The following is a 25,485-nucleotide window of genomic DNA, read 5'->3' as shown; positions in this document are numbered from 1 at the left end:
TGAGCCTGGAAAGAGCAGTCAGGGATGGGTAGTCTGTCCCATACACGAATTTACACGAATTTACAGCTAGACTAATGGTTTTTCAGTAGCCTGAACTTTAACCAGTCAAGGTTATGTCAAGAAACGGGATCACATTTCCAAATTTTCACCAAAATCATTTTTTAAAACCTTTTCCTTAGCAGCATGGTGATCTGTCTTATTTATACTGTTTTATTCTTAGAACTGTACAGAGTTTACATTTGGTCTCTAAATAGAAAAAAAGATTAAAGACCAAGTAAAAGTCAAAGCCAGTACATTGTTTCCAGGATTGAAAAAAATGACTGAAACTACTGTAATCTTTTTCCTTCAAACCAAACAAGGAACAGTCCTAGCATTACACCCGCCAATGCCACAGATTGGTCTCAAACTCATTTTTTGTTGGTTGTGGATAGATGACCCTCTCTATCACTCACTGACAGTAATCAATGAGCAGCATGAGTCTTTTTGTTTGTTTGTTTGTTTATTTGGGGAGGTAAAGAGAGAACCTCAAGCAGACTCCCTGATGAGCCAAAGCCTGATGTAGGGCTCCATCTCATGACCCTGAGATTGAGTCCTTCTTAAATATAAAATAAAGGTTTAAGATATTAACATGAAAACATAGGTGTCTTAAAAAAAGGGTGGGGGTCCCTATCCTAACAGTGTAGTGGAGTTTATGTCATTATACAATCTGAGAGAAAAGGCACAGTATGATTTGAAAAGTAGCTCTCTTACAGAGCGGTCCTAAAATAAACTTAAGAGTTGCAAATACAGTCAGGATGATCAACAAAGAACATAAATTACAATTTTAATCATAAATATCTAAAATGCTAACATAAAAAATTTAAAAATTATAAAAAAAATCAAAATAAATAAAATGCTAACATAAAAGCCTTTTGCCTTCAATATTGTAAAAATATTCCTAGTGAAAAATAAGTAATGTGTAAACTTATTAGCACATCCAGAAAAATATTACTAGAGTGAAGCTCATTAAAAGTTGGCAGACACAATCAACTGAATTCTCATAAAATCCAGTGAGTTTTTCCTTTACTTTTAAAGCAATATGCGGAAAATACGCACTGGTCACTAAGTACCTAAACTAAACTACATTGTACCAGCCATAAAGGACACAATTCCTACCTGTAAAGACTAATTTTCTACAGTTCTTAACTTTCAAATGTTCAGCTATTAAGAAAAGTTCAAAGGCGCCTGGGTGGCTTAGTCATTTCAGTGTTCAACTCTTGATTTCAGCTCAGGTTTCAATCTCGGGGTTGTGAGTTCAAGCCCTGAGTTCAAGTGCACACCCAAGCTTTTTAAAATACGTAAGCAAATAAAAATAAATTAAAAATAAAGAAAAGTACATTGTACCTCACTTGATATAATAAATCAAATCCTAAGAAGTGATGTAAATTATTTTTATACTTAATTATGCTGTAATTTTAGAGATTACTACAAGAAAAAAAAAAAAAACTGTTCCTGAAACATAATGGAAACATTTAAGCAGCAAAATCTAGTAAGCATTTATGATAGTACAATCTTAAGTTTTATTGCTTCCTCCAAAGTCAAACAGCTTGAAAATCTAGAAGACAGTGCAACTTCCTTCAGCCACTTTCTGTGATTCAACCAAATAGGAAATGTTCCTAATAATTATTCACACCATTTTCTTACATAATTAACTCCTTGATGAGACAGAGAACCACCCTCAAATTCCTGTTTTCAACTCTAGAATTTTATTATCAGGCGCACTAGCAATTCTGTTTGCAATTCATGTATACTACACATACAAAAACCTTTTCCTTTAATTATTTCCTAGTTAACATCACATATAAAGAGGTCCTTTCCAGCTCAGGTGTATTTTTTAAAAAAGTGTCCTACACTTTCTTCTAGTATTTTATGATCTATTTTATTTGTTCTTATTCAAACATTTCATTTGGATTTTTTTTTTTTTTTTTTTTTTTTTGGCCTATGGTTTAAAGCAGGAAACTACCATTAAAAAAAGGATAACCGGGGGTGCCTGGGTGGCTCAGTGGGTTAAAGCCTCTGCCTTCGGCTCAGATCATGATCCCAGGGTCCTGGGATCCAGCCGGACATCAGGCTCTCTGCTCAGCAGGGAGCCTGCTTCCTCCTCTCTCTCTCTGCCTGCCTCTCTGCCCACTTGTGATCTCTCTCTGTCAAATGAATAAATAAAATCTTAAAAAAAAAAAAAAGTCCCAGCACTTAGTAAAAATAACCCATCCTGTCCCTAATTTTTATCATATATTCCTAATTTTTCCCTCTCACTAGGTGAATTTAGGCAAATTATTTTATGTGTTTCAACTTCCTCATCCATAAAGTAGGGATAATAGTAATGTTCACTTCATAGGGTTACTATAAGAATTAAATCAGTTAATTCATGTTAAGCACTTAGAACAATACCCGACACATTAAATGCTGATGATGATAATCACCAAAAACTCAAATACAATACTGTTCCTGGATTCTGTGGTTCCACTGTCTATTCCTGAGCTGACAGACTGCTTTAAATTACTCTGAATTTATAACACATTAGGTTTTCAAGGAGGGCTTTCTTTATCCAAAATTTCATGGCTATCATTCATTTATTTTACCAGATAAACTTTTTCATTATATGCCAAGTTTTCTACAATACCACTGAAATTCTATTTGGAATTATATTACATATATATGTGTGTGTGTGTGTATATCGACTTGGGGAAACTGGTATATTCTACAATACTGACTCTCCCCATCTCCCTCATCTAATTTATTCAGGTTTTATGTCCTTTAAAATAAAATAAAAATAAATAAAATAATATTTAAAATAACACGTAATTTACCAACAAATGTTTTATTTATTCCTAGGCATGCTCTTTTTGGAGAAAAACTTAGTGGAATTTATTAGAATTTTAAATGCACATACCCTTGGACCCCATTTTAAAAACTCCATTTTTAAGGACATAACACACTATATTGATGCACAGATATAAATATAAAGCTACCTATTACAATAGCAAAATCCTGAAAGCAAGTTAAATGTCAATAAGGCAATGATGATCTACAGCACATTCTTAGGATAACAGACTGCTCAACTACTACAAAAAATATAGAACCACACATATTGGCTTAGAGAGTTTATCTACAACTCCTCTGCTAAAACAAAAGAGCAAGTGCAAAATTAATGTCTTCTTTTTATTTTTTTTCTAAGCTGAGGGTTAGGGTAGGGGAACACAAGTATCACGTGTAAAGTATTAAGTACACAGTCTGGCTTGTAGTAAGCACTTCAGTCACCTCAAGATATTAAATGTGACTTAGAGAAAAGGCTGAATATTCTTTCACTTCACCTATTTTTTTAAGGCCTGCCTGCTTGTTCTACAGAAGACTTTGTGGTAAACTCATAATATAGCATTTAAACAACATAAGCTTTTAACTCATGTTTTACTCATAAATATTTATGAATACACGTCCCTACAATGTAATATTTAAATACTGATGCTTTTCAAAATGCCATTTTCAATCCCATAGTTCAGGAAGGAAAGTATTGTATCTTCTAAATCTTACTCTAACAATCCACTGAAAACTTAACCTCTCTCCATACTTAAAATAATCTTTTTAAGATATGTTGTCTTATCAGGTAGCATTTTCCTCATGTAGTGTTGTTTTAATTACAAAAATAATAAAATAGTAATAATAATAATAAAAAAATGAAGTGTGTTGTCTTGGACATCAAGTACTAGAGATCACACCTCAGTAACAAAGTGACACTATGTGTAATATAGAAACAAAGCCTTTCCTCCTCCGAGAGGAAACTCCCTTAAAGGTTAGGTAACACGAACTTACTTTAAAATCTAAGCAAAATTTTGCTTTTTATTCTAAGTCACTGGCTCAAATTTTATCTCTAGATTGTTCTTCATCAATGTAAGGTCAAAAAGGTACAAATTAAAATTTTCTTAAAGAACGAATATTATACTCCTTGAAAAAATATATATTCAGTACTAAATGTAACTGCTAATTTCTGCCTCCCAGAAAACATGGTCCTGAGTTCAGAAACTTTAGAACCATATTATACCCTGTCCCAGATGCTATGAATAAACATTTCCAGCAGAAAAATAAATACATAAAACCACTACCTTCTTATGTACTTCGATACTGTTTGAAGCAATGAACTGATTTTCCAAGAGGATTTTTACTCTTCACATTTCTGTATGCCTGTAATTGTTAAAAAGAGCAGGTACTACTGTATGATGAGAAAGACTAAATGTAAAAGAGGAAAGGATTTTAACTGAGTTTACGAACCTCAGCTTTTTGATGCAACATACAAGTTAGTTTCACGAAGCACTGAAAAAAAATGTCCTAGGACTTCAGAGCACACGTAAAAACTGATAGGATAAAAGTGTTACTTTTGCTACACCCACAAGTCTTTCTTAATTTATTTTTTTGGCTTCATCTCATTGTCCATTTGTAGGAGTATTTTGTGTTACGTCTGAAAGTTTAATTCAAATTAAACTATTAAAAAGTGGTAAGGCGTTCACTTTTTCAAGGCTACCTTAAGTAAATTACACAGTGTGGGAAAAAAAAAAAAATCCAACCTGCTACACACAAAACACTGAGTGTTCTGCTGCCTCAATGTCTTATCACTGGCGCGCGCATACCACGGAGAGTGACATCAGATCGAAACTACACGGTTTCACCGGTGACCAACCACTCCTCCAAAGACGGCAGCTACCGGCTTGCTGGAGGTGGCACCCCAAACTCCGACCTCCCGCCCGCCGCAGTCTCGCCCTGAGTGTCGGCAGAACCCACTCCTGCCGCCGAGTTTGCCGGCGCCGGACCTGTTGCGCGTCCCCGCCCGCCGCGAGCCGGAGCCAGGCACCGACGCCCGCTGCGATGCACCTGCCCGGGACCGCAGCTCTGCGCGCCCGCCGCCCCCTCCTGGGTCCCCGCCCTCCGCCCGCCCGCCCGCCCGCGGGGCTCCGAGCAGCCCACGGCCACAGCCAGCCCGGTCCACCCGCTGCCGCCCCCGACAACTGAGCAGTAGCCCGCGGGAAGGAGCGCGGAGCGCGGGCCCGACAAGGTCGGGCGGCCGCGTTCGCTCCAGATCGGCCCTGACGGCCTCGGAGGCGCTCACCTTGGCGGCCGCGGCCCTGGCGGACATCTTGTCTCTCTCCAGCGCCGCGCGAGGTTCCTCGGACCCAAAACTCCGAGCCACCAGCCCGCCGGCTCCTCACGCCACAGACCAGATAAACATCTCCCCGGAGCAAGCGGTGTTGGGGGCGGCGGCGGCCGCAGAGGCCCGGCCCACGGGGAGGGGACTCAACTCGGACAAAAGTCCGGGAAGCGTCCCCCCCACCCGCCCCGCCCGGGTCTTCTCCGCGGGGCGCGCCCGGCCGGCGCCTCCCTCCGAGTGCGGCCACTCGCTCGGCCTCCCAAAGCTCTCACAAGCCCGAATACGGCGGCCCCGCCCGCTCGCCACTAGCTAGCCCCGGGGGCGTCCGGCCGTCCCCGCAGTCCGCCCGGTGGCTCCTCAGAAGCCGGCTTCCGCACGTAACTTCCCTGGAGCCAGCCGCGGGGAAAGGACCCAGCCGCGGGGAAAGGACCCAGCGCCCACAAGCTGAGCCGGCGCCGGCAACTGCGGGAGGCCACGCAAACCTGCCGGCCCGGCTCGGCCCACTGAGCATGCCCGGCTGGGCGGGGGGCGGGGCTATGATGGGGGTGGGGCCACGACGGGGGCGGAGCCGCTTCCTCCCGAGGTCCGACCCCAGTCGCGGAAGGAAAAGCCCAGTTCCCGAAGTACTTGGTGGACAGTTTCCGCTGGCATGCGAGTCTTCCTGTTTGTTTTTATCAAAGGTCCAGTAGAAATCGTCCCCGATAAGAAAGCCCCTGTGTACCAAAGCTTTTTCGATTTCTAGCAGAGACTTGTCCGCTTGGCTCCTCAAGCCACGATTGATCAGCCCCCCGCGCAGAAGTTCTGCTGGAAAGGCTGGCACCTTTCCTGACAATAGTTTCCTTTAACGTGAATATCGATGGTCACAGCTGTCACCACATGCCTGGGCCTTGCTTTCCCACTGAAAGCAGAATGCGTTTTTATGTAAAGCATGTCCTGGCTTTCATCTCTAAAGCGCTCCTAACAGGATCGAAATGATTGCTCATTCTCGACAAACCTATGGTGCCAAAACTAAAATTGCTAAGGAGGTCGTGGGCACTCCTGGGCAAGCAGACTGGGAAAGACCCAAGAGAACTGTGATGTCTTGGCCCACCCACATTAGGCCTCAAGATACATCCAAAGTCTCTCCCACCTCTGTAGGCAGGGATTTCCAAAGTATATTTTTGGCAACCAAAAAAATGCTGCAGTTCTTGGTGGTGAGTGAAGGGCTCAGGGGGCCTTCCATTTCTGAAGCCAGTCTCCAGCTCACATCTGGGCAGAAAAAGAGGTTAAAGACCTGCAGCCCATGTCCAAGTTTAATCAGTCTCTGCAAACACTTGCCACAATGCTGACTGCCTTGCTAAACACCAAATACCTAAGAAACCATCTCCAGCCTCATTATTACTCACTTTGTAAAATGTAAAGCTTTCCATAAATGTCAGAAATTCTTCTTAACAATAAATAACATTTTTAAATTAGTACCTAACCTAGTGCCACAAAAGGTACACAAGAAAGGGGGAAAAGGCATAAACACCAGGTTTCAAACTATGATTTTCTGTTTGGAACTCAACTGTATGGAAAGATCAAACTTCTCTTAGCCAAGAAATATCTGTATATCATACATAAATATCTATTAAGATCCCAAAGTAACCATTTCATATCTTTTGCAACTGAGGCTATCTGACCTAGAAAAAAAGCATTCCGCAAATCGAACCCTTATTCTTTCCTCTTCCCCACTCCACAGAAATGGCTGAAGTCACTTTTGTTTTAAACTTAAGGTGTAATTTTTTTGTTTGGGGGCAAAGTATTATTTATTCTTTTAAAATCTTTTAAAATCTTAAAACAATAAAAACAACAACAACAAAACCAGTGCTTGTTCCTAAGGAGATTTTAATTGCAATTCTTTTTTTTTTTTTTTTTTTTTAATATTTTTTATTTATTTGACAGAGAGAAATCACAACTAGGCAGAGAGGCAGGCAGAGAGAGAGGAGGAAGCAGTCTCCCTGCAGAGCAGAGAGCCCGATGCAGGGCTCGATCCCAGGACTCTGGGATCATGACCTGAGCTGAAGGCAGAGGCTTTAACCCACTGAGCCACCCAGGCGCCCCTGCAATTCTTTTTTTTAAGATTTTATTTATTTGACACAGAGAGAGAGAGACAGCGAGAGAGAGGAAATACAAGCAGGGGGAGTGGGAGAGGGAGAAGCAGGCTCCCTGAGCAGGGAGCCTGATGTGGGCCTTGATCCCAGGTCCCTAGGATCATGACCTGAGCTGAAGGCAGACGCTTAACGACTGAGCCACCCAGGCACCCCTTAATTATAATTCTTAAAAGAGAGAGAGAGAAGAAAGCAGGCTTCCGAGCCGGATGTGGGACTCCGTCCCAGGACCCTGGGATCATGACCTGAGCCGAAGGCAGAGGCCTTAACCCACTGAGCCACCTAGGTGCCCCAGGAACAAGTACTGTTTTGTGGAAACCTTTCATGTGTTTATTATTTTTACCATATATTAAGGCATGTAATCAGCATAACCTGCCTAGAACTAGGCATTCTGTTTTTAATAGCACCTAAACCTAGAGACATACCTAAAAATGCACTGAAACTTTTCTTTTGTTCTCACTTGTCACTTTTCATTAAGTCTTCTGTATATCATTTAAATGCTTGATTACAACGATTTGTCAAAGATCTGGTATATCTGATTACAATTTTAGTTTATTTTATTTTTGCCATGGTATAAGACATACTGAAATCAAGCAAAAAATTTTTTACCTTGAGAATATCTTGCTTTAAGTTACATTTGTAAAAATATCTCAGTGAATAATAGTACCCTTTAAAATTTTTTCAGTGGTATTTGTAGTATCTGAAGTAAACTGTGTAACAGGTTTTATGTGTTTTCTTTTCTCTAGAGTAGCAAGAGAAAGTTTTTGTCACTTGTAAAAATGAAAGTACAACACTACTGTCAAGTCTTAAAAACACATCTTCATCCCAATGGTTTATTTTTGGGGAAATGCTCTGATAAGAAGTGGAAAGCATAGGGCATAATCTCAGGTAGTTGCCCCTTTAACAATGGAGAGTTTATCCACTGAACAACAAAAGTTAGACCACAACTTTAATGCTCAGGTGTGAATGTAGTTATAGCTCCTCTAGACTCATCCATGGGAAGAAATAAAAGCAAGTTTGAGATTCTCATTTAGAGTAACAATCAAGTTTAACCAAGAACCTCTTTCGATTGCACAGATTATGTTTTTTCTGATCATCTAATGCAAACTGAACAGGAAACTAAAAAACCACAACACTCAGAAAGAGAACTTCCTGTGGGATTTTTGGTGTCTGCGGCTCAGAATGAAAGAAAGAAAAAAAAAGAACTGCACAAAACCGCTGTAAATCTTAGCTAGAACCATTTATTACAACAGCCTTGACCAAAGGAACAACTATATTCATGTCTGCATTTTGCTTTGTATATTTTGTTTCCATTACAAAAAAAAAATTATCCTTAGAAAGGCCTATTTATTTATTTTTGGTATGAGATGTGAGTTTACATATGAAATGCAAAGGGCACTGACATATAAGAACACAAGACAACCTTGATAATGCCACAGAAGAGGATATACTAAATACTAGAAATAGAAGCGTAGCAAAGCACTGTCACCACTACCACCACCACAACAAAAGTAATTCTAAGGGTGCCTGGGTGGCTCAGTCATTAAGCGTCTGCCTTCTGCTCAGGTCATGATCCCAGCATCCTGGGATAGAGCCCCACAGCGGGCTCTCTGCTCCAAGGGAAGCCTGCTTCTCCCTCTCCCGCTTCCCCTGTTTGTACTCCCTCTTTCACTGTCTCTCTCTGTCAAATAAATAGATAAAATTTAAAAAAAAAAAGTAATTCTAGCCTTACTTCTATGCCATGTCTTTGAAAATTCTATACACTGGGGGCACCTGGATGGCTCAGGAAGTTAAGCATCTGCCTTCAGCTCAGATCATGATCCCAGGGTCCTGGACTTGAGCCCTGCATTGGGTTCCCTGATTGTGGTTCCCATCTGCTTCTCCCTCTCCCTCTGCCTGCTACATTTCCTGTTTGTGCTCTCTCTCTCTCTCTGCACCAAATAAATAAATAAAATCTTTAAGAAAAAATTCTATACATTGCTTCAGAGTTTTCCTCTGCCAATAAAGTCAAAGAACAAGATCAAACAAAGAACAGCTTTCTAAGGGTCATAAAATTTCCAGACTACACAGACCAGGAAAATTTCAAACAAAACACTTCAGGGATGCATTATAGGATTATCAACTTTTTCACTTATTTTGCAAAGCAATGACATTTAAAAACAGACACTCATACACTTAAAGATGATTAAAATGGTAGACTTTATATTATGTACATTTTGCCACAATTAAAAAAATCAAAAAGAATGTTACTATCACCAATATCATTTCATTTTCAAAAGGACATATAAACACTAAAAAGTTATTTTTCATTCAGTTCAGAATAAAGAACAGTCCTTCCTAAAACAAGAGTGAGGCCATCCTTCCCTTGACTGGGGCGGGGGGTTGCTTTCTCTTTGTCGGGTCCTTAATTTCACACAACCAGGCCGATTGTTAGCTCCATAATTCAATGGAATCCATGACTTCAGCCAGACTGGCAAACCAAGCCTCTAACTCCTCTCTGATCAGTTTGCCTCCCCTTCTCTCCAGCTCCTGTTTCCCATCTTCAATACTCTCCTAAGGATTCCTCAAAAACCTCCCCCCAAGGCCAAGCAGTGATTCCCAGAGGAAAAAAGAAATTAAGGAATGGAAACTCCCTTCCCTTCCTGCCAAACTATGATATACCTACCCAGGGCACCTGCTTTTCTTCTGTCCTCTGCCCTCCCTGGGCTCTGAACCCCATATCCGGGGCTGGCTGGCTCTATCAGCTTTGTTCTAACTCACCACCATTTTCATGCTTTCTCAGCCAAAGGATTCTACATCTCAGAATTCAAGCTTCCTCTGACATCTTCCACGTAAAAAACAGCAGGTGAGGCTGAGGGCCAGGGCAGCAACAATGACCCTACCCAGGCTACCTTCCATGGTATGCAATTGGCGCAGCTGCTGAGAAGGGCCCTACACGGGATTTAGTGTTCTGCAGCACTGTCTGGAATCTTAACAGTTTTTGCTTTGGATTTGTGTTTTGTAAGCGAGGGTGATGGGACACAGGGGCATGCGCTGGGGACCTTAGCTCACATGCGATCCTGTTTGTTTTAGCCTCCCTGAAGGGCTTCTCAGCTACTCACTCCCAGGGTTCCTGAAGTCCCTGCCAGTGTTCTCTCCCCCTCCCTGCCCTCTGTCCCTCACAAAGATCTGGGAGAGGGTTGGGGTCAGGTTTGTGTACCCTTAGCACCCTGGTCTGGGCAAGAGCCCCAGGCTGACAGGAGGCCATATCTTGGTGGGGGTGAGTCTCCTGCCTAGCCTCCATTGGAGTACCAAGATATCAGGGGTAGAGGATTAAGGATCCTTGGTAGTTGCTATCTGCTATGGGCTAGAGCGCAGTCTTGTAGCCTGACTCCCCCAGACTCTGTCCTCACCTTGGGCGTTTAGGTCAGGTGGCTTGTGAGAAGAGGGTCCCAGTAGGCTCAGGAGGCAAGTGGACCCCCCAGGGACCTGTGAGGGTCTATACTGGCTATGATTATACCAGGCCCAGGGGTGTTCCCCCCAGGAACGGGGTCTTCTCTCCTCCCTACCTTTCTGAGTCCAGCTGGGCTTGTCTCTTCTGGACAGCTTAAGGGACAAACTCCAGGGAAAGGCCATAAAATATAGACTGTGTAATTTAAGTGATTGTTCATACAAGTTAAATATTCTGATCTTTGTTTTTAAAACTAGCACTGCTTAATATAAAGATAAATGGTAAAATTATATATAACCTTGGGGCGCCTGGGTGGCTCAGTGGATTAAGCCGCTGCCTTCGGCTCAGGTCATGATCTCAGGGTCCTGGGATCGAGCCCCGCATCGGGCTCTCTGCTCCGTGGGGAGCCTGCTTCCTCCTCTCTCTGCCTGCCTCTCTGCCTACTTGTGATCTCTCTCTCTGTCAAATAAATAAATAAAAATCTTTAAAAAAAAAAAAAAAAAAAAAAAATTATATATAACTTTAATGGCAGTTTTTTTTTGCTTTTTGAACAAAGGGTCCCCTACTTTCATTTTCTACCGGACCCCACACGTTAGAGACCACCTCTCCCTTTAGATCTCATTCTATGAGTTGGTGACAAGCTTTTCAGAAGTTCCCTATCACCTCAGGTCTGTTGTCAAGACATGCCCAAGACCTTTGGTATTCTTTCTTTCTCACCTTAATTTCACAACTACTGCAGGCATATGTTCCTTCTATGAAAGAAGCAATAGACATTTTTTTAAGAGTCCAACTGGACCCCATGCTCATTCCCACTCCTATTACCCAGGAATATTAGTATTTAAACTGAACCAGAGTATGTCTTTCGAGATCACTTTCTGTGTATTTATTTACACATATATATGAAAACAAAGAGAAACAGGGGAGGGCTGTGTATATATACAGGAATATACAGGTTTTTTAGAAAACAAATGATAGGTTTGCAATTTTTTCCTCTTAATATTTTTGTCTTGGAGATTATATCAAACAATGCAAATCTATGTCATCATTTAAAAATGGCTGCTTGGTATTCCATAACATAGATATACTATAATTTGTCTAATTAAGATGGTTTTGGGGGCTCCTGGGTGGCTCAGTGGGTTAAAGCCTCTGACTTCGGCTCAGGTCATAATCCCAGGATCCTGGGATCGAGCCCCACGTCGGGCTCTCTGCTCGGCAGGGAGCCTGCTTCCACCTCTCTCTCTGCCTGTCTCTCTGCCTAGTTGTGATTTCTCTCTGTCAAATAAATAAAATATTTTTTGAAAAAGATGGTTTTGGGGCACCTGCGTGGCTCAGTGGATTAAGCCGCTGCCTTCGGCTCAGGTCATGATCTCAGGGTCCTGGGATGGAGCCCCACATCAGGCTCTCTGCTCAGCAGGGAGCCTGCTTCCTCCTCTCTCTCTGCCTGCTTCTCTGCCTACTTGTGATCTCTCTCTCTGTCAAATAAATAAATAAAATCTTTAAAAAATAAATAAATAAAAATAAAAATTTTAAAAAAAGATGGTTTTGATATTATGCTGCTGCACTGAAAATCCTTATTTAGGCTTTCTTGTGCACATGTGAAGTTTCCCTCTAAGAGAGACATCCAAAAGGGAATTTTCTGGGTTGAGGTATATGTTTATTTGAAATAAATTTTTTAAGCTGTTGGGGCGCCTGGGTGGCTCAGTGGGTTAAGCCGCTGCCTTCGGCTCGGGTCATGATCTCAGGGTCCTGGGATCGAGTCCTGCATCGGGCTCTCTGCTCAGCAGTGAGCCTGCTTCCCTCTCTCTCTCTCTGCCTGCCTCTCTGTCTACTTGTGATCTCTGTCAAATAAATAAATAAAATTTAAAAAAATTTAAAAAAAAATTTTTTTAAGCTGTTACTGTCTACCATCCCTCCAAAAATACTGGATAAACTTACCCTGTTTCCCCCACCCATATGAACACTTGATAATAGTAATCTTTCAAATTTTCACCCACCTGGTAGACAAAAATGGTGTATTACTTCCTGTTTATGTCATTTACTCCCCCCCTTTTTTGTTAGGTTATTTCTGTTATTGATTTGTTGAAGCTCTATAACTATACTTTTTTATTGAATGCAGCTGCTTGTGTGTGTGTGTGTGTATGTGTTAAATAAAATTTATTTTGAAATAATTTTAGCTATAAAGAAAAGTTGTAAAGATAATACAGAGTTTATCCGCCTTCCCCTAATGTTAACATCTTATATTAACTGTGCTAGATTTGTCAAAAGTTAAAAAATTAACATTGTTACATTATTAACTAAACTGCATCAAATTCTGCTAATTTTAACTCTTTGATTTCTCTGATATTCTTCCACTTCCGCTGATTCCTCCTCCTTTCCAAATCTTATGGAAATTATTTTAAACATGTTCATTTTGAGCCTCCAGACTTTTTCTAAGTTCAGGTTTGTGAACATGACTATGAATGAGGCAGAATGTAAACCAAAAAGCCATAGTGGACAACACAGAGGGTACACCTGGAGTTTCACAGTTCTTATTCGTTCAGGAACTTTTTTTTTCTCAGACTGGTGTTTATAAAAGAATTGCTATGGGATATTTTTTCAGCCTCAAACAGTAAATGGAGATCAGAAGAAATCTCCCAACTCCACTTTAGTTTGAAGTCTGACTTCTCTAGATGGCAGGGAATACCAAACTCACCAGATTTAAAAAAAGAGATTCCTGGGGCACCGGGGTGGCTCAGTGGGTTAAAGCCTCTGCCTTCAGCTTGGGTCATGATCCCGGGGTCCTGGGATCGAGCCCCGCGTCAGACTCTCTGCTCAACGGGGAGCCTGCTTTCCTCTCTCTCTTTTTACCTGCCTCTCTGCCAACTTGTGATCTCTGTCTGTCAAATAAATAAATAAAATCTTTAAAAAAAAAAAAAAAAAGAGATTCCTTAAAAGAATCTGAATGACCATGTCCCCCAAAGTATGTCTGGATTCTCTTTACAATGTGGTGTGATAAACCTTTATAATAAGACTCTTTAAAACAAATAAACAGAAGATATAGAAAAATGACTGAAACCCCATTTAAAAAAATATTTTTATATTTAAAATATCCTTTAGGGACACCTGGGAGGCTCAGTTGGTTAAGCATCTGACTCTTGATTTCAGCTCAGGTCATGATCTCAAGGTTGTGAGATCAAGCCCCAGGTGTGGCTCTGTGCTAGGTGTGGAGCCTACCTGGGATTCTCTCTCTCTCCCTCTGACTATGCCCCTACCCCACCTCCAACCCACGCACATGAGGGTGTGCTCTCTCTCTAAAAATAAATAAATAAATACATACATACATACATACATAAAATAATTTTTAAAAGGGACTAAAATAGGGGTGCCTGGATGGCTCAGTGGGTTAAAGCCTCTGCCTTCAGCTTGGGTCATGATTCCAGGGTCCTAGGATCGAGCCCCGCATCCGGGTCTCTGCTCAGCGGGGAGCATGCCTTCCCCTCTCTCTGCCTGCCTCTCTGCCTACTTGTGATCTCTGTCTGTCAAATCAATAAATAAAAAATCTTTAAAAAGAAAAATATTTTTTTAAAAAAGGGACTAAAATAGATGCATATACTTGCAAAAGAAACACTAGAAGGAAGACTAAGAATAGTTACCTTTGGAGGAAGGAGAGGACATCAATAATTTTTCTACATATACTCTAATATAGTTTCAACTTTGAAAACATAAAAATATTTTACATATTTTAAAAAGTAAATGAAATCAAGAAGAAAAAATATCTGTGAAAACTGAAAATGAATTGAAGAAAACATACATTAAGTTGGTGACTTAACCACAGAGAAAAGAATTATTTCCAATGTCTCTTACACAAAACACTTTGATTGTAGATTCTTTGCATAACATACTCTAAGGAAAGCAGTACTGCAAAGAAATCTTAAATTTCATTCAGTAGTCTGTTATTAAAAATACCAGCATTATTACTTTGAAACTGTTAATTTTTGTATGTGTACATTAACCAATATAAAATTGTTATATATTCATTAGTTCATTAACCTATATATAACAATTAGCTGCTATTTATGTGTCTTAACAAATATATTAGTATATTTAATATATTAGCATTATTAGCATATAATGTTAGCATTATGTATTTGATAGTTTCAAAGTTACATATAAATATATAACAATTTCAAAGTGATAATGCTAATAATATGTTAGTATCTGCTAATAATGATAACATTATTGTTTATGGTATTATACTGGTTATATTATTAGTTAATATATCAATATATAGTAGGGTATATTAACATTCTTATGAACCAAGATTTTCTACTAAAGAGAAAAAAGTATAAAAATCATAGAAGTTAAATAAAAATTTTGCAATTCTAATTTAAATTTTTAAAAAATCAGTATAACTTAATTTTTAAGGTATCTCTAAAAAACATGTATGTGTATGTGTATTATAGAGATTTCTTAGCTCTTGCCAATAAAGAAGACTAGAAAGGATGAAAAGCCAATATCTATAAGCACTAGATCTACAAGCACCCAAATTGTAATCTCCAGCTAGGAATGACTGATTACAGAGCTGGAGCAAGAAATATACAAGATAAACTTGGGATACTTTGTGCCAGAAAGCAAGGAAGTTCTCAGAGAATAATGGATCAAAGGGATACAGAAGCCAACAACCAGCAGTTCTCACTGGCCAAAGATGAAACAATTGAGGCACTCCCCAAAGGAAAAAAAAATAGGGCAATTAACTGAAATACACTGAATATCTAAAACCCATGAATTCAAATAACAACAACAACAACAAAAAAAAAAGTAAGGGAGAGAGCCCCCAAACAACTATTTATCGAACAACTCTGGATATAACTTGGGCACTAGCTTCTCATTCTATAAGCAGTCAATTCAAAGGAAAGAATATATTTTGTATGCACTCTATTTCAGATAACCAAATAACTTTGATGAAAAGATGTTCCTTATAAAGTAACTCCAGCTAACAAATCTGGAATGATAGAATTAGGACACTGTCATCTTGTAACATTTGAAACAACAGACCCAGGCAGTTGGTCATCAAGGGATCAACTCACTGAGCAATGTTAGCATCATTCAAAGCTAAGACAAGCAAACATTTATGCCTCAATGTGATACAACTGGAAGCAAACAGTACTTTTATCTACAGAGCACGGCTGTCCCCAAAGTGGAACCTGAATGAAATTCAGCCTTAGGGCTAACTTTCATAAACAGAAATATAGGAGATGGGGAAGCAAGTCAGAGGACTCCACAAGAAAAGAGACAGATGACTACAGAATGTAGGAGGTTCTGTAGAGGAAAATGGACCCAGTTTTCCAAAACAAATCAGTAGACAAGAAAGAAAAGCAAAGCAATTTGGGACTGCTATGGACCTTCTGTGGGTGGATTCCTTTGCAGACCTATTATAAAAAAAGACATTTTTGAGACATTTGGGGAAATTTCATTACGGACCAAGTGTTCAGTGATACCAAGATGTGGTCATAGTATTGTGGCTACATAGGAGGGTATCCCTTTTTAAGAGATGCATATGAAAACATACAGAGCTGAAATAGCTTCAAAACACTTGAGCAAGAAGAAAAGTTAAAAAGTAGAGGCAGCCAATGGAGCAAGATATTGAAAATTGGTGAATCCAGCTGATGGGCATATGGGAAGTTTATTGTATTACCCTTTCCACTTTGGAGTATGGTTGAATGTTGATGTACATTTGAAATTTTTTATCACGAAAATCAACAAAAAATAAAAACATTCCTTGGGCATTTTGTTCCCCATCCCTTGAATCTGGGCAGCAGTGCGACCTGTTTTAGTTAAAAAGCAAACATGACACACGCAGAAGCTTGATAAGCACTTGGGTATGGGGGGTGTGCTTTCTCCAGGTGCTGAGAACTCTGAGACCACCATGGGAAGAAGCTCAGATTAGCCTGATGGCAAAGTCACATGAGGAAGAAATGAGATGCCCTGGCCGACAGGGCGCCAACCTCCAGACATTTGAGCGAGGGAATTCTAGACCATCCAGCCCCAGCCAAGCCACAAATGACTGCATCTGTATGAGTCAGCCCAGGCAAGTCTAGCAAAAGAACCACTCGGATCTGAGCCCGAATTTCTAGCCCATGGAATCATGGATGTTAAGATCCCAAGTATTGGGTGATTTGTTACACAGCAAGGACAAACTGATAGGTATGGCTAAATTGACAGGCGTACTACAGGAACATAAGCAAAAGATCAGCTTATTAGGACTGTGGGAGTATGTGGCATGTACTCCACCGAGGGATCTGAATGGGAATTCCATGTCACTAGAAAATGGTACATTTGAAAATGGCTCTAAAAGCAATGGAGGCTTCAGCAGACCACCTCCTTTTGTACGTACAGCGAGGGCTATCAAACCAAGTAGTCACTCCACTGATAGAGGTGGGTATGACCAAAGGATTACATAGAACTCTATTTTGAGGACTAAAAAGGTCTGGCTCTGCCTCCAGTCACCAATTCCAGACAAAACAGAAATGGTCTTTGGGATTGCTGGCAGAAGGCCCTGCCCTCCTCCCCCGACTCAATTCTGCAACCCAAGTAGCCAGTACAGAAGGAGAGTACACATCTGTGAGTGTTGGCCTGACCCTTCTTCCCCTGCGGGCCACAGCTGGGGCAAACCTAGCACCCATCAATACATCTGGGACACTCTCCAACAGGGCAGGTTTCACCCTCCGTACTCTAAGAACAGATCGTGTTTCCTCTTCACCACAGATGCTCACCTGCAAAGGCCGGGCCCAGGCAGAAAGATTAATTAGAGAGTGTTTAAAGTGCCACAGGAAAAAAAGATGCAGAATTCACTGAGGCGCACACGGATGTTTTAACCAAGGTTAGTCTTTTTACTAAAAGAAAATATTAAAGGATTTTAAAGTATGACTGCTTAATCTAGCTAAATCACGTAACTTTAAAATAATCCTCCTAAGGATTACATCGTTCATCCTAGTATCATTAGCAAAATGCTGAACTTCTAAAAGAAAAATACAAGATAGTTAAATATTTCTTCATAATACTAGCTCTTTATTTGGAACTATTTTAAAGTTAATTTGATACTTTAATTTATGATGAATATGGCTATTTTCAGTACCTTAGAATTACTGTTCACACAAATGCCACCCACATTTACATAATAATTTATCCAACTTCTTCATTTATTTTTTAAAGGTGCAATATAATTTTTGTAAGTATTTTTTTTAAAGCACAAGAATCTTGTTAAGTAAATAGCCATATTTTAATACTCTTCTGAATGAGCAAACTATTACTTAGTAAATGTTGCAAATGCCTTTTTTGGACTATGGGTTTGGAAGCAATATTATTAAACGAAGTCTAACAACACAGAAAGATCATTAAATATGGGGTTTGGGAAGACTAGACTTTAAAAGAGAAGAAAAATTGGTGGCAGCTTCATTATTTGTGGAACTACACTTGAAGGGGACAAAGGAAAACCTGCAGCTGAGCTGAAGTTGGGGCAGCAGAAGCCAGGGCCCCAGAAGGACCCCTCACTTGGAGCAGCCCTTTGATCTCCTGCTCATGACAATCCTGCCTTCTCCTTCTGAAAGGGCAACACAAAGAGCTGAGGAAAAGCCATTAGACTCATTATCATTCTACCTAATACTAAAATAAATGTTCTCTCCTGTTAACAAAGTGTGGACACATATGGTGAAAGCATCGGAAAGAACATGATGGAAATCATCTGGGAAACGTCTTCTGAGACTCAAGTTTCCTGATCTGCACAACAGAGGGGAGTGACATGGGGAGATTGGGGTGTGCTGGGGAGGGGGGGTTGGATTAATTTTAAGACCTTTTCTAGCCATAGTTTTCAGTGATCTGAACAGTCAAAAGCTTCTCATCCCTGACACTGAGGCTAGCGCTGGATGTGGTTATTTGTAGGTATTACAAGTTTCAGAAAGATACAGATGCTAAAACCATAGATTCTGTTTCTACAAAAAGCTCTAATTTTAAATGTGTTTAGTTTTAAATATGATTAAATTTCCATGTGAGAGCACATATGAGACTGAAAAGTTTTATAAAAGCTGGACAAATCAGAAAACATGCAAAAATCCAGCTAAGCTTAAATCTGTGTGTGAGAGAGTGTATGTTTTCAAAGGGTGTGGCTTCCTGGCTCTGGATTGTTTGGAAATATTCTGACAAAGCCAAATTCATTTCTCTGATATCCTGAACACAGCAAGGAACTGGGGAGCCTAAAATAGCATAAAACATGATACTCCTATACATATAATCAATTTAAGTTAACTAAAAAATGTGATAAACACCTAAAAGATTTTTTTCTTTTTTAAGTAGGATCCATACCCGGTGTTGAGCCCAACACCAGGCTTGAACTCATGACCCTGAGATCAAGATCCCAGCTGAGACCAAGAGTTGGACACTTAAATTGACTGAGCCACCCAGGTGCCCCAACACCCAAAAGATATTTAGTCTCTATTCTCGTAATTTCTTTTTCAGAGGTAAGTTTATGCAATTGTCTGGACTAGAAAATTTAGCATCACTAGCATACTTCTCACTCATTTCTTCATTAACCCATTTTTCATCTATTCAGAAAGTATTTCTAGAACTCTTACTATGTGCCAGAAACCATTTCCTTTCAAATTTTTCCAGGTTTTGTTTGTTCCTTTAACTTCATCCTCCCTCACTCTCACCGCTGTCTTTGTTAGGTAGGATACCCTGTACAGATTACTCAGGAGCACATTTAAGTTGTGGGACTCAAAGCAGAATGCTCTCTTACTGAGGGAAAAACACAATCCACGTGGGTCACTACTGCACACTGCGGTGTCAGGAGGAGCAAGCAAACAGATGAGTAATCTGGTATTCTTTACCATCCCTACCCCGACCTCAGGAGACACATAGGTCTGGCTGCACTTAATTTTGTTCCTAGCACCTATGTCGTAAAGAGAAGTTTATTTCCTAGCGTGATCAACTTTTACAGTGAATACAGGACAGAAATAATGGAAAAAACACTTAATAATATAATACACAGTAAGTAATTGTACACATGTGGTATTGCTTTAACACAGGAAAAAACAGGTGTGGATGGCAATTATATATTATGCTGCATTATTTCCCTCTCTGTTATATAACTGTTACAACAACACAAGAACTAGTTAGTATGGCAATCAGTAGTAATTAATAGGACTATTTAAACAATGTAAGAGAAAAATAAAACAAGAGTTTTAAATGTTTCTTTTTGTCCTCTGATATAGCAGTTTAACCCTTTAAAAATCATTTATTGGGTATTTAAATTTTGTAGGCTTTATACTATGTTTTTTGAGATATATAAATATAAGCCTTCTTAAAAGGAAAATATAAATACAACAGGGCTAAACTACTACTTATATTTCGCTGCCACTGCATACAAAAAATAATAATGTCCTGCTTCTTTCAGCTCCACCATACAATAGGATATTTTTATGGTTTCCTTTTCCAATAACACTTCTCTGAACTGCCTGCAGCAGTTTAGACATCCCTTATTTCTTTTTCTGTGGTGGCAAAACTGAATATGGTCATATGTAAAATTCACTTTGACTTGCAGATCTGTTCAGCTCCAACCCACATGACACAGATCCCTGGTGTCAGTCCAATGTAATGACATTAAGCTAAATATCCTCTCAACAAAACTATTTGAGTATAGAATGCTTATGATTCTCTTTACTAGCAACAACAGGTTTTTAGGGGCATGGGTGACTCAGTGGGTTAAAGCCTCTGCCTTCGGCTCTGGTCATGATCCCAGGGTCCTGGGATCGAGCCCCGCATCGGGCTCCCTGCTTCACAGGGAGCCTGCTTCTCCCTCTCCCTCTACCTGCTGCACTCTCTCTCTGTCAAATAAATAAATAATCTTAAAAAAAAAAAAAAGAGAACAGGTTTTTAGACTTGTGGGAATTCATTCCCACTTCTCCAAAACATCCATTCATTATGTATGTAAAGGCTTAACCTTAATCACGTTGTTTGCATCTATAAATTCATCATATATGCTATTACTGTCTAAAATATCTATTGTTTTATTAAACTTTTTATTTTAAGGTAATTGTAGAGTCATAAGAAGATGTAGAGAAATGTACAGGGAAATCCCATGCACCCTTCACCCAGCCTCCCCTGATGCTAGCATCTTATACAACTCTAGCACTATATGGAAAGCAAGAAATGGAGAGTGGGACATTCTAAAGACTGCGCTCAGATTTCATCAGTTATGCAAGCACCCATGTTGTGCGTGTCCATGTGTGTGTGCGAGTGTGGTCTATGGAACTGGATCACACTGTCATCTTGTACAACCACCACCACCGCCAATATAATTAACCATCATTTTACCACAAGGCTTATGTTACCCTTTACCTCACAATCTCTAACCCCTGGCAACTAATAATCTGGTCCCCATCTCTATAATTATATTACTTCATGAATATTACATAAATGGAGTCATACAGTATGTGACTTTGTTCACTCAGCATGTTTTCCTTAATGTTTATGCAAGTTATTGTGTGTATCAGTAATTCCCTCCTTTGTATTGTCAAGTAGTATCCCACTGTATGGATGTACCACAGCTTGTTTAACCATTATCCATTTGGACAATTAGGTAGTTTCCGACTTGGGGTTATCATGAATTGAGCTTCTTGGAATATTTATGTACAAACCCCTACATGAAAATAACTCTTCATTTCTCTAGGATAAATGCACTAGAATTTAAAAGTTGAGTCCTATAGTAAATCCATTTTTTTTTTCAGTTTTGAGAAGAACCTTTGAGATAGTTTTCAGAGCAGCTGTACCATTTTACATTCCAACCAGCAATGTACAAGTAACATATGAGTAATTGCCAGCATTTGGCGTTATCACTATATTTCACTTTAGCCATTCTGGTAGGTATGTAATTATATCTCATTCTGATCTTAATTTGCATTTCTCTACTGGCTAATGAGAAATTCACCCATGTATCTCCTTCAGGGAGAGGTCTACAACCTTTGTCCATTTTCCAACAGGAATTTTTATCATTACTGAGTTTTGAGAGTTCTTTATACAGGCCAGATATAAGGACTTTGTTGGATATGTACTTTGCAAATATTTTTTCCCAATATATAACTTGTCTTTTCATCCTCCCAGTAGGTTTTTTTCCTGGAGCAAAAATAGTTAATTTCCAATTTTGGATGATTTTGATGAGTTCAGTTCTAAGTCCCAAAGATTTTCTCTTACACTCTTTTCTAGAAGTTCAATAGTTCTACATTTTACAATTAAGTTTGTCTATCATTTTTGAACAATCTAAATGGATAAGTGAAACCTCTCTTTCTCCAGGAATATAGTTCTGAAGTAAAAAGGTAATTTTAGGGGCACCTGGGTGGCTCAGTTGTTAAGCATCTGCCTTCGGCTCAGGTAATGATCCCAGGGTTCTGGGATGGAGCCCCTCATTGGGCTCCCTGCTCAGCAAGAAGCCTACCTCTCCCTCTCCCACTCCCCCTGCTTGTGTTCCCTCTCTCACTGTATCTCTAACTGTCAAATAAATAATCTTTTTTCTTTTTAAAAAGGTAATTTTAGGGGGCGCCTGGGTGGCTCAGTGGTTTAAGCCGCTGCCTTCGGCTCAGGTCATGATCTCAGGGTCCTGGGATCGAGCCCCGCATCGGGCTCTCTGCTTGGCGGGCAGCCTGCTTCCCTCTCACTCTCTCTGCCTGCCTCTCTGCCTACTTGTGATCTCTCTCTGTCAAATAAATAAATAAATAAATAAAATCTTTAAAAAAAATAAATAAAAAGGTAATTTTAACTTCTAAGATCAAAGTTTTAGTTTCCTTAAGAAAAATCCTATTTAACTTTTCTGATGTTTTTTCCCCCTTTCCTGATAATTATTTTAGCAAGTTGAAAATCATTTCCAAAAAGGACTCATTTTATCACCATATGAGTTTTTTGCCACAACCTAAACAGAATATCAAATGACACAGATACAGTCACGTTATCATTCTCAAGGCTTCTTATGGCCTTGCCAAAAATCACTAAAAAGTTTTGAAGAAAGAGAATGTAAATATCTCTTTACTGTACTTTTTGTCACCATTTCATCCTCAATGTATTTCCAAATTAGAGGACATTCCTTTTGTCCCACACTTGAAAATATGATTTTATGCCAAGCCAACATTTTAGTATTGTTTCATAACTGACAACAGTGACAACCATCTTGTAGGCAGATGTGCTAAGGAGGCGATCTCCCTCCAGTTCTATAAATTCAAACATCTCCTTAAATGCTTCTGCACATTTTCAGGAAATGGGAAAGCAACCTCAAACTTGCATCATAAAAGCCTCAATATCACAGGTAAACAATCATACACATACCTTTAAGAGTATGTGTATGAGGTATATAGGTATTTAATAGGTAAAACCATTTCAGTCTTCGGTAAGAAGTTTATAGATTGAATGGAATTTTCAAAATTTACATTTGAACAGTCTGCGGGTTATGCAAATAAGCAGCAAAATAGAACAAGATATCAACAATCTATGTGCTTTTTTGTTTTCTTAGATTTCATTAAAATCTTCACAGAAATCAAAAAGATGATTCTAAAGTTCAATTTTAAATCAAAATACCTAGTAGCCGGGTAGAACACTGATCTGATGAACTTGTACTATAGACAGTGGGATGGTTGAAAAGACCAGACAGAATCAGCTCTACATCATAAAGGGCATGGTTTTCAGGTTTCCTCGTTTGCCCACAAGCACACTACTGCATCCTCTGAATCAGAAAATGTCAGTTCCATAGAGCAATAAGGAAATGAAACCTAATGCATATTCACTGGAGTGGTATGCCTAAGATTACTTAGCGACAGCTATTTTTTTAAAGATCTATTTATTTATTAGAGAGAAAGAGAGAGAGAGAGAAAACAAGCAGGAGGGGCAAAGGAAGAGGGAGAGAGAGAGAGAACCTCCAGCGGACTTATGCTGAGCACAGAGCCCAAGGTAGGGATGGATCTCATGACCCTGAGATCATGACCTAAACCAAAACCAAGAGTTTGACGCCTAACTCACTGAGCCACCCAGGTGCCCCGCAGCACCAGTTTTAATTAATTATTGGTATCTTTTTGGGAGATGAAAAAACCTTTGAATTAGAAGTACTCGCTTACCCCGGGGCCTGGGTGGCTCAGTGGGTTAAAGCCTCTGCCTTCGGCTCAGGTCATGATCTCAGGGTCCTGGGATCGAGCCCCGCATCAGGCTCTCTGCTTGCCAGAGAGCCTGCTTCCCCCTCTCTCTCTGCCTGCCTCTCTGCCTACTTGTGATCTCTGTCTGTCAAATAAATAAATAAAATCTTAAAAAAAAAAAAAAAAAGGAAGTACTCGCCTACCTCAGCTCAAATTAGTGGGATTCAGCCTCCCTATGTGCTTTCACACCACCTTCTCCATGCCCACCTCCAATGTCTGTTCTGTATATTGTGTATTACGCTCTGCTTTGGTCATTTAGCACCCTAATCCAGTTGTATGCATCCTTCCATCTGTCATTAAAATATCACAGTCAATTAGCCTTCATTTTCAATGAGATTTGGGCCATGCTGGCTTTGCTATTGTAATCATTTTAATTATCTGAATTCTTAGAAGACATGATCAGAATATGCACACTGTTAACATTTTAACAAGCACTATCTTGATACAAATCACAACAGTTAATCAACAGGCCAAGTCAAAGCCAGATTCTTAATGCTCATGATTACAACACTTTTTTTTTAAAAAAAGATTTGTTTATTTGACAGAAAGACATGGAAAACAAGCAAGGGGAATGGGGGAAGCAGGCTTCCCACTGAACAGGGAGCCTGATGCAGAGCTCGACCCCAGGACCCTGGGATCATGACCTAAGCCGAAGGCAGAAGCGTAACACCTGAGCCGCCCGGGTGCCTACGATTACAACACCCTTAATTACACACTTACATCTCTTCACTCAGAGCGATGCAACAATGGATCATCCATTCCTATGAACCGTACATCACAGACGCCATCGTTGTCAGGGGAAAATCAGTGACAGCAACTACAGAAGATAAACCATCTCTGTGGTATCCATCTTGCATTAAAGTACCACCACTGTCAGGCCCTATTCTGGAGGCCACCTCATGGGTTTTGTACTTTTCTCCCAAACGTTGGTGCCCATCACCAAAAGCCAGGGTTTCATGGGTCCCGGGGAGTGGTTTCCTGCGACAGGAGTTTCAGTGCTATAACCAGGACAGCAGGCAATGGAAGACATCTAGTCACCCTAGTGAGATATATAATATAAAAGCACCATTCTAGAAAGCTCTTAGAGTCAGATGGCCCCTCTTACTGGCTCTGGTCATACCTTGGCCTGATTGTGTTGGTTCCAGAGGACCAGGGAGGAAAGTTTCAAAGAGCAGAAGTATGGGCTAGTCTCATTCTCTTCCTCCTTCTCTGCCACTTCCCATTTCATTCTTAGCTCAGAAATTAAAACTGTATATAGTCTCCTCACTTTTCCCTTGTCCAAGAAAGGAAGAGAGAGGAGTCAGAGGACCAAACTCTACAGTAGGAAGGCTGTAGTGTGAATACTTCCAACTTGTCCTGTTTTTATATTCCAATGCCATGGAGTATAGCACTGTGCTATATGTGAAAAAGAAAACATTCTCCATCATTACTAAATGGTTTCCTTCTTAGATGCCACTCATCATGCTACGTGTTTGGAATACAAGAAGGAATAAGGGGGTGCCTGGGTAACTCATTTGGTTAAGAGTCCAACTCTTGGTTTCAGCTGAG

At 40.0% G+C, this 25,485-nt stretch overlaps 1 protein-coding gene across 6 annotated transcripts in view; it reads right to left on the bottom strand.

Moving 5' to 3' along the window:
• Positions 1-25,485, bottom strand: part of TJP1 (tight junction protein 1) — a 254,981-nt gene that overhangs the window by 103,492 nt on the left and 126,004 nt on the right. The window contains exon 1 of one of the 6 annotated variants that reach the window (XM_046008477.1): positions 5,138-5,661. The exons of the other annotated variants lie outside the window; for them this stretch is intronic. Within the exon in view, the coding sequence (XP_045864433.1) occupies positions 5,138-5,164 (27 nt within the window). The 5' untranslated portion in view covers positions 5,165-5,661. Of the gene's footprint in view, positions 1-5,137; positions 5,662-25,485 lie in introns of those variants that run through there. 6 annotated transcript variants of the gene reach the window in all.

Source organism: Meles meles, chromosome 6 (genome assembly GCF_922984935.1).
Source record: "Meles meles chromosome 6, mMelMel3.1 paternal haplotype, whole genome shotgun sequence".
Taxonomy (NCBI): domain Eukaryota; kingdom Metazoa; phylum Chordata; class Mammalia; order Carnivora; family Mustelidae; genus Meles; species Meles meles.
Note: the sequence above shows the minus strand (reverse complement) of the source record. Positions and strands in the feature narration are given on the sequence as shown.